Source organism: Mustela nivalis, assembly GCF_964662115.1.
Source record: "Mustela nivalis genome assembly, chromosome: 1".
NCBI lineage: Eukaryota > Metazoa > Chordata > Mammalia > Carnivora > Mustelidae > Mustela > Mustela nivalis.
In genome coordinates, this window is record NC_139020.1 from 6,012,210 (window position 1) to 6,022,373 (window position 10,164).

A 10,164-nucleotide genomic window follows, 5' to 3' on the forward strand; every position below is an offset into this window, starting at 1 on the left:
CACGGCGGGGGTCTTCCTGCGAGTTCAGGGCTGGCACTCTGCATCTCCGTTCGGAACTGCCTCCTTCAGATTCATACCGTTCTCTTAAGAAGTGTGTTCTAGTTTAGCTCCCTCCCTCCCTTTTTTGTGTTGTTATTGTCAGATTACATCCTTACATGCTATGGCTTAGCTAGTTTTCTTTAAAATTGCTTAAGAAAAGAAAAGAAATCATTGATACTGTTAATTATATTTACCTATGTGATTACCTTTCCCAGTAGTTTTTATTTTTTGTGTGGAGTGAGTACCCTCTGGTGTCCTTTCTTTGCAGCCCGATGTCCTTTAGTGTGTCTTTCTAAGGTGGGTGTGCTAGCAGTTCATTCTGACCGGTTTTTGTTTGACACTAGTTTTGCTGGATGTAGAATTCCTAGTTGTCGGTGCTTGTTCCCCGCCACCCCGGCATTTGGAGTATAGCCTTCCACCGCCTGCTGACCTCTGTTTGTTTCCCATGAGAAGTCCGCTCTAATCCCGCTACTGACGGTCCCTCCCTGGTACATACGGAAGGGTTTTTCTCTTGCTGCTTTCAAAATTCTGTCTTCGTTTTGCACCCGACTATGGTTGTTTGTAGGCATTTTTCCAGCTTTCTAGAGGAATGTTTTTCATCAAATCTGGGTGGTTTCTAGCCATTACTCAAATATCTCCTGCCTTTCCCCTCTCATCTGGGGACTCCTACTGTACTTCTGCGGATATGGTGGATGGTGTCCCGCAGGCCTCTGAGGTTCTCTCCATTTTCCCTTCTCTTCCTGTTCTTCAGATGGGATAGCGCGCACCTACCAAGGTCTCCGATTCCTGTACCAGCTCACACACGCAGCTGAGCCTGTCTTCTGAATATCTGTTTTAGTTTATTGTGCTTTTCAACTCCAGAATGTTTGTTTTTTTGTAATTTCTATGTCTTCATCGATATTCTTGTCATCTTGCTTTTATTCTGTAAACATTATTTCATTTGGTTTTTCAGATGTGTTTGTATTAGTTGATTTAAATACCTTTAGTTCAACATCTGGGTCCTTTCAGAGACTGTTTCTGTTGCCTGCTTTTTTACCTCTATGTGGGCAAACTTCCTTGACTCTTGATAGGCCTTGTACTGTTTTGTTGGACACCGTACATACTTAATAAAATAATGTTGCCATTCTGGAAATACCATATCTTTGGGTTTTCTTGTTGCTGTTCGATCATGTATTAGAGAGACTCTGGATTCTGATCCTTCTCCCTCACTGATGGTGCTTGTTGCTGGTTTTGTTTAGTGAGTTGCCTAAACCAGTTCTGTAGTCTGTCTTTTCTAGTGTTAAGCCACTGAAATTTGCTTATTATTATTTTTAAAATTTTTATTTATTTATTTGCCAGAGAGAATGAGAGCGAGTGAGCACAAGCAGGGGAAATGGCAGACAAAGGGAGAAGCAAGCCCCCTGCTGAGCAAGGAGCCGGATGCAGGACTCCATCCCAGGAACCTAGGATCATGAGCTGACCCCAAGGCAGATGCTTAACTCACTGAGCCACCCAGGCACCCCTGAAATCTGCTTTTTAAAAATTAAAAAAGAAATTGACTGGGGGTGGGGTGTCTTCCTGGATGTCTTCTCTGACTTAGCATAGCTCAGTGGTCAAAAATTTGTGTTCACACACTTTAAGTAAGCCTTCCACCCTTTTCTGAAGATGTTCTTTGGGTGGAATGGGGCTGACTTCACCTTCTTCGTATATTTTTTCCAGGCATGAGTCTCAGAGTCTGCCAAGGACAACTAGATAACTGTGCTCTCCTTGAGTATGTGTAGAACTTTAAGTATAGGTAGAACCTTCCACACCCCCGGGAAGACACTGGAGCTTTTCAAAGGCTCCTGTGACTCTCTCATTCCCTAGATCTCCTTTAACTTGTTGGCTCTAACTGGTGTCCCAGCTTAGGCAGCTATGTGGTTGGCCTGGCTGGATTGCTGGCAGTGAGTTCGGTGCCCTCAGGCAGAGCATGCGCTGTTCTGCAAAACTCCCAAATCAGGCCAGCTCCCTTTGCCTCTTGATCCTGGTCCTCACTGTGCCACAGAATTGGGGTGTGCGTGATTGGGAATAGCCGGAAGTTAAAATGCCCAAAACTCCAGTCAGTTTTTTTCTTAGATTCAGAAGGTTTTCTTGAATAAATGCTTTTTAATTTGTTAAGTGCCTGTGATTACCTTCCAGAGTTGTGAAATGACTTTTTCGGATGATTTGCCAGTTTTATCTTTGCTTTTTGAGTGAGAGGGTTTGCCAGAGTCTTCCTTGCATCCCTGCCCCCTTGTTTAGACTGCCAGCTGCCTTGAAACAGGTAAACACGTGCTCCTTCAGTGAGTGAGTTTGTCCTGTTGAGCTGCTTTGCAGCCTGTCATTTAGGGATGTACATTACGAAGTGGACTATGTGAGTCCTCCCTGCCTCCCCCCCCACCCGTCCCCCAACTTTTAATTTTGAAATAATTTTGGAATTACAGAAAAGCTGAAGAATAATTGAAAGAACTCCTTTATACCCCTTGCTTGGACTCACCAGTTTTTCATAGTATGTCACATTTGCTTTATCATTGCTTTATCTTGTTGTGAGATTTTTTTTTTTTTCCTAAATTTTTCAAAAAAATGTTTCTGACATCCTATTCCTTTACTCCTAAATACTTAGTGTGGATTTGCTAAAAAATAAATACATAAATAAGGTTCTAACCATGCCTTATTGCATCTCTACCATTGACCCAATAACGTCCTTAGGGCAATTTTTTTTTTCCAATCTAGACCCAAAGGAGGATCTTGCATTGCGTATATATGGATATATATGTTTCTTTAGTCTGTTGTTTAAAAAAATACTAACTCATTTAATCCTCACGTGATCCTATTTTCAGGTTTGTTTTTGTTTTTGTTTTTTTAAGTAAATTTCTACATGCAATGAGGGGTTCAGATTCACATCCCTGAGATCAAAAGTCCTAGGCTCCACTGACTGGGCCAGCCAGGTGCCCCTCTTTAGTCTTAATCAGGAATTTTAATTTCATCCTTTGTCTTCTTAATTGACATTTTTGGAGAGTATGGGCCATTTATTTTATAAAAAGAACCTCAGTTTGCGTTTTTCGGTTATCGTAGGAGTTTAATTAAAAAAAAAATTTTTTTCTTTTTGAACCAATGAAAAGTCAGGACGAAAAGGAAGCAGTCTTACTCCGTAGGTATTTATCACTTTGTTTTCTGTTTTAAAATGAAGTGTATGATGAGTATGAGCAGGTAACTATTTCTTTTTATATTTATTGGTCTGTCCCTCAGTTGATAGTAATGGAAGTTTAATATTTTGACATAAGAAGCTTGAAATTTCCTGATGATGACAAAACAGCTGCTGCTTTTTTTTTTTTTTTAAGATTTATTTATTTGGCAGACAGAGATCACAAGTAGGCAGAGAGGCAGGCAGAGAGAGGAGGAAGCAGGCTCCCTGCTGAGCAGAGAGCCTGATGTGGGGCTGGATCCCAGGACCCCAGGATCATGACCTGCGCTGAAGGCAGAGACTTTAATGCATTGAGCCACCCAGGTGGCCCAAAACAGCTGCTGCTTTAAAGAACCTTGTGGTTGGGGCACCTCAGGTGGCTCAGTGGCTTAAGCCGCTGCCTTCTGCTCAGGTCATGATCTCGGGGTCCTAGGATCCAGCCCCGCATCAGGCACTCTGCTCAGCAAGGAGCCTGCTTCTCTCTCTCTCTGCCTGCTTGTCATCTCTGTCTGTCAAATAAATAAAATCTTAAAAAAAAAAAAAAAAGAACCTTGTGGTTATTTTTAAGCTCAGATTAGATATTCTTAAAAGCTGCTCTGTCTTGTTTTAAACAAAAATAGGATTATTCAAGATGAATATTAAACCCGGATCTGTAATTTAAAAACCAAAGACTGTATTGTCCTAAACTTCTACTTTTTCTTCATAATCCATGGCTCAGGTACGCAGCATAGTGAACTCGTTGGTACTTAGAAGTGAGTGGATTGGTGTTAGAAAAAACTATCTTGTTCTGATCTTTTTTTTTTTTTTTTGCCTCTGTTCTTACTGTTTAGGTTTTGTTGCTTTCTCTTCTTAATCTTATACTGTAGTTTAGGAACAGATAGACAAGAGAGAAAATTGTGTCTTACTGATACTCAGTTTTGTATTATGAATGAATGCCTGTATTACATGAACATTGGCTTTTATTCCAAAGAACTTTGACATTCAGTCTGATTCTCTGTTCATAACTCTGCTACTTGGATCATTTGTTCATTACTCCAGTTTGGAATAAAATTATGTACAATTTAGAGTAAGAATATTAGTAGTAATCCATGTCAGAATAAGATGTTAACAATGAATATTTCAGTGTTTCAATCATAAAATTATTCTCAGATTAAGTAATAGTATACTTTTACTCAGGCATTCTTGGTTTAATTAAATTTTGTTTTCTTTGTCCTGTCTTTGACCAGAAATATCAAGCAGAAGCGGTTAAAATCTCAGACAAAAGTAATTCCTGAATTGGTAGGTTCTCCTACCCAGTCTACCTCCAGTAGGGCTGCTTACTCTGCGAGCCACAGGACAAGTGCTAGTGTCTCTTCAGGGGTGACGTCTGGTGACTCCTCGGATTCAACAGGATCGTCAGAAAGAAGGAGAAGTAGGCCTGTCACTCTGCATGATGGCTCCACGTTATCTGGTGAGACGGGAGCATTGTTAATTAACTGTCCATCACTCCTGTGTGTAGCACTGCCAGTTACTGTGCCTTCAGAGGAAGGAATAAATAAGACTGTCCTAACAGTTGAGGAAATTGTATTCAAAAGAGTCAAAAGTAACAAAATTGCAGCAGTTACTATATGTTTGATAAGTGCTGGTCTTTGCAAATGGTGCAGTTGCATTCTATGCAAACTTGAATCTTCTCTATTTTAAATAATGGGATATAAATATCACACTTAATATACAAAATAAGATGCTTTTTTCTTCTTTTTTTAAAAAAACACATCATTATCATCATCATGTGAGCCTAGTAAATTCCAAGCTGCTTATGGTTCTTGGCTCTTTGGTAGTGTAACCAAAGCTAATCCTAAACCTTTTTTAGCACTGTGGGAATGAGGCTGTGGTGGGTGTATACTTCCCTGTTGCTCTGAGTGATTTTGATGACTTATTACTATGACTTAAAATAATAGGACCAAAGAGGTAGATTGCAGTGTAGAGTGGCAAGCCTTGCAGAAGAATTTGGATTACTTATTTGGGTCCCTGGATGAGTAAGGGAATCACATGATGAATTCTGTTTCAGGAAGATCAGTCAGTTTGGCAGTAATATGCAGGGAAAGGGAAGAATCTAGAAACCGAGTCAGTGTGCTGGGAAGTGGACCGGAATAGAATAGGGACAGACAGAATGGCAAATGGCAGAGCAGTTTCAGAGACAGAAACACAACTTGGTGACTCGTGTCCTAACACAGCCACTTTAACACAGAGTTGGGGTTGTATTTGTGGAGCAAAATTTTATCTTTTAGCAACATGCTCCCACTCACTTTGATGAAACTTTCACTCTGTGATATGTTTGTAAGGATGGAGTAGACGAAAGAGCGGGAAGCTTCTCTGTGCCGTGTTCGCACTGGAGCGTGCACTCATTCAGTGAGGTCGTTAGGGAGAAGTGACATGTACTCTTCAAGTCATTTATCTTGTTTTTTTCTGTCCTTCCCTCCCCCTTTGCAGTGGAACAGGTCGAAATGGCTCTTGAGCTGAAAGCACGTGTGGTTACACTGTGCTCTTACAGGGTTTACTACTAGCACAAGGCCTGACAGTGTGTCCACTGACATGGGACTACACAGCAGTTGTCTATCCTGAAGGAAATACCGGTCTCAGGACAGAAGTGGATGGGGGGCTAATTACATTTCTAAATGGAAGTTTATGAAATACGTAAACTGTATTTACTGAATCCAATCCAGGATTCAATATGGTCCTTTCAGAGAAAAAACTTAATTTGGAATGCTGATGACATACTTTTTAATGCCAGAATTTTATGACCTGTTCTTTGAAACAGTTTTTAAAAACATAATCTCCTCTAAGTATTTTGAGAATCTGCTTTTAGCTTGTTGTTATGAAACAGCTGCGTATGTGTGTAAAGAGAGAATATGTGTGACGAACTGGTGATGCTTTATTTTTTCTTAGAAAGTGAAATGGAAGATTCCTTAGGGACCTCTTCATCTTCAGCTTCTAATAGTTCAGAGGAAAGCAAAGAGAGGTCAAGACCGCGTGAAGCTTCCTTACGTAGTGGGCTGGCCAGAAGCAGTAGTCTCAGGGTGACAAGAACCAGAGCTGCTCAGAGGAAAAGTGGTAAGACACTCAGTGGTTGGTACTTTGGAGGAGTGTTTATCAAGGGAATCCCTAAGTTAAGCATAGAATGGTTTATTGTTTTAATGTATCTACACATATGGCTAAAGGTCTTTTTTAGATTTTTTTTTTTAAGATTTTATTTATTTGCCAGAGAGAGAAAGGAAGAGAGCGAGCATAAGCAAGGGGAGAAGCAGCAGGCTCCTTGTCGAGCAATAAGCCTGATGAGGGACTCGATCCCAAGACCCTGAGATCGTGACCTGAACTGAAGGCACATGCTTAAACTTGCTGAGCCACCCAGGTGTCCCACCATTTTAGATTTTTTAAAAAATTGTGATAGAATTGACACATACAACATTATATTTCCGGGGTACAACATAATGATTTGGTATTTGTATGTACTGCAAAATGATCACAGTAATACAGTTACAGTCAGTTATTATACATAGTTAAAGTTTTTCTTTATTTCTGGTGAAGAGGACTTTTAAGATTCACTCTTAGAAGCTTTCAGATATGCAGGAGCACTAGCTGTGGTCATCATGCTGTACATTGCATCCCTGTGTCTTATAACTGGAAGTTCGTGTCTTTGATCTCCTTCACCACTCCTCCCCCACCAGATCTGCTCTCTGATCAGTGAGCTTGGTTCTTAGTTTGTTTTGGTTATTTTGTGTGTTAGGTTCCACATACAAGTGAAATTATACAGTATTTGTCTATCTCTGTCGACTTACTTTGCTTAGTATGATACCTTCAGGGTCTTTCCTTGTTGTCACAAATATTCCATTTTTTAATGACCGAATAAAACTCTGTTGTAGAGATACACCACATTATCTTTTCCATTCATCCGCCAATGGGTGCCTTGGTTGTTTCCTTATCTTGGCTTTTGTAAATAATGCTGCAGTGAAATTGGGGTGTGGATACCTTTTTAAGTTAGTGGTTCATTTTCTTTAGATAAGTACCTAGTAGTGCAGTTGTGGGATCATAGGGCAGTTACAGTTTTAACCTTCTGAGGACCCTCTGTACTTTTTTCCACAGTGCCTGCCCCAGCTAGCATTCCCAGCAGCAGTGCATGAGGGTTCCCCTTTCTCTGCATTCTCACCAACATCTGTTGTTCCTGTGTAATTTTATCTGTTCTGACAGGTGTGAGATGACATCTCACTGTGGTTTTGATTTGCATTTCCCTTATTGGTGGTGTTGAATATCTTTTTGCATTCTTTTGCCCATTATTTGTGAGCCATATTTTGAAAAATGTCTACTCATTTTTTAATCAGATTGCATTTTAAAAAATGTCTCTGCATTTTTTAATCAGATTGTTTTTTGCTGATGAACTGTATGAGGTCTTTAAATATTTTGAACAGTTAACTCCTTATCATATACATGATTTGCATGTATCAGTAGGTTGCCTTTTTATTTTGTTGATGATTTCTTTTGCTGTGCAGAAGCTTTTAGTTTGATGTAGTCCCACTTGTTAATTCTTGGGTTTATTGCCTTTACTTTTGGTGTCAGATCAAAAAAAAAAAAACATCATTGGCAAGATCAGTGTTAAGGAGCTTAGACCCCCTGTGTTTTCTTTTAGGAGAGTTTATGGTTTCAGATCTTACATTCAAGTCTTTAATCCATTTTTATGTTAATTTTTGTGTATGTGTAAGATAGTAATCTCATTTCATGTTTTTGCTGGTCGGCTGCTGGGTTTCCCCAGCACTGTTTGTTCAAGAGACTGTCCTTTCTTCGTTGTATATTCTTGCCTCTTCTCTCGTAAATTAATTGACTGTGTAGGTGTGGGTTTATTCTGGGCTCTCTTCTGTTTCATCCTTAGGGCTGTTTTTTTGTTTCTGTTTTTTATTTTGTTGTGGTTTGGGGTTTTTTTGGGAGTGGAGGATGCATGATCAAGGGTGAGAGGGAGAGAATCTTAAGCAGGCTCCACACCCAGCATAAGGCAGGGCTGGGTCTCTCAACCCTGAGATCATGACCTGGGCTGAAATCAAGAGTCAGACAGTTAACTTGATACACCCAGGCGCCCCCATCCTTAGGGCTTTTTAGATATAGACGGGAAATCTGTTTTGGCATTAAAAGGTAGGGAACATCTGTTCTAAAATAATAAATTTTTTTAAAAAATGTTGAAATAAGGAAGACTTTTCTAATCTTATTGCTTCTTTATTTCTAGGTCCAGTTTCTTTAGAGAACGGATGTGGCAGGAAAGCCACTCGAAAGAGAGTCTATTTAAGTGACTCTGATAACAATTCAGTGGAGACCCGTGAAAGTCTAAAAGCCAGGGCTGGAAATAACCGAAAAGTGCTACGAAAGTGTGCTGCCGTGGCTGCCAATAAGATAAAGCTCATGAGTGATGTAGAGGAGAACTCTAGCTCTGAAAGTGTCTGTTCTGGCCGTAAGTTGCCTCACCGTAATGCTTCTGCTGTGGCTAGAAAAAAATTATTACATAATTCTGAAGATGATCAGAGCTTAAAGTCTGAAATTGAAGAAGAGGAACTAAAAGACCGAAATCAGCCATTACCACTGTTCAGTTCTCATGCTGCCCAGAATACTGTGAATGAGTCTGAAAATGGGGATTCAGAGTCAGAAAGTGATTTGCGAGTAGCCCGCAAAAATTGGCATGCTAATGGGTATAAGTCGCATGCTCCAGCAACTTCTAAAACTAAATTCCTGAAAATAGAGTCTTCTGAGGAAGACTCTAAAAGTCATGATTCCGATAATGTACATAATAGAACTGCTGGTCCATCCACATCTGGGCAGAAACTTAAGGCAGAGAGCATCTCAGAGGAAGAGGAGGAAGCAGATTCTGAACCAAGAAAGTATGCTGGTAGGAAATACAACACAGGTCGCAAGAATCTTACTTTCCTTAAAAAAGCAAAGATCTTCAGTGATTCAGAGGACTCGGAATCTGAAGAGCAAGATCGAGAAGGTGGCAGCTACCACAGAATGGAAATGAACCTGGTTAGAGGGGGTTCGAAATGTGAACCCACTGCCGGGTCCCAGTGTTTCTCAGATCATGTATCTGAGACTGATTTGGATTCAGATGATGACAATACAAAAGGAAAACCAAACAATTTTATGAAAGGTAATTCATAATATGTAATCTTGGCTTACTGGCGTGTTCTCACTGTTCTTCTCTCCTTAGAGCTTTGTTTTTTTGTTCCCCCCATGAAACTTCTCTTCACCGGTGATTTTCTGTCCATCGCATGCGTGCTCAGTCTGTTCTGTGCGTCCCTGATGTTCTGTGTGCACGCATAACTGGTTGCCAAACATGTGTAGTTTTATTCACATAGCAGGCAGTCTTGACCTTAACAGCTGTTTCTGGTAAGATTTCACTTCTTGTATTGGCTGTGGGTTTCAGGAAAGCAGAGGCAAGCACATTTATAAGCTGTGGTGTTAGTTTAAGAGGAGAAAGAAAAGGGTAGGACTGTTTGCTTGGAAGGGATGCTAAGACTGACAGCAGCAGCCCCCAGCAGAGTGCCCCCCCCCCCCCCCCAGCTGGCCTGTGGGTCAGGAAACTGCTCTCCGTGCTTGACGTGTAGCAGCTCGTTGGGTCTGCATGTTTTCTGTGAGCCTGGCTGTCATTATTGTCCACTTGCCTCAGAAGAACTCTGGAGCATGGGGGGGGGGGCTGCTGATTTAAGGGTGTTTTCTTGGCAGGTGGCGGCCAAAGCTAAGATTAAGGGTGTTGGCGTGACTTCAGGGTTGTGAAGTGAAAAAGTTTCAGGGAGGCCGAGGGTCCGTGATGAGTTTGCGTACGCTAGGGCACGAGTGAGAAGTTAGTGTGTATTCGTGTAAATAACACGTCTGTGTGCGGTGTGTTGTGTCTGTGTGTCGCAGGGCCCGGGGCGGCGGCGCTGGCAGCGCGC

At 41.1% G+C, this 10,164-nt stretch overlaps 1 protein-coding gene across 2 annotated transcripts in view; it reads left to right on the forward strand.

The window, feature by feature from the left end:
* BRWD1 (bromodomain and WD repeat domain containing 1) overlaps nt 1-10,164 on the forward strand; it is a 113,884-nt gene that overhangs the window by 90,422 nt on the left and 13,298 nt on the right. For both annotated transcript variants that reach the window (XM_082697629.1, XM_082697628.1), the window contains exons 38-40: nt 4,447-4,670; nt 6,146-6,310; nt 8,469-9,380. In XM_082697629.1, coding sequence (XP_082553755.1) covers nt 4,447-4,670; nt 6,146-6,310; nt 8,469-9,380 — 1,301 coding nt within the window. The remainder of the gene's footprint in view (nt 1-4,446; nt 4,671-6,145; nt 6,311-8,468; nt 9,381-10,164) is intronic.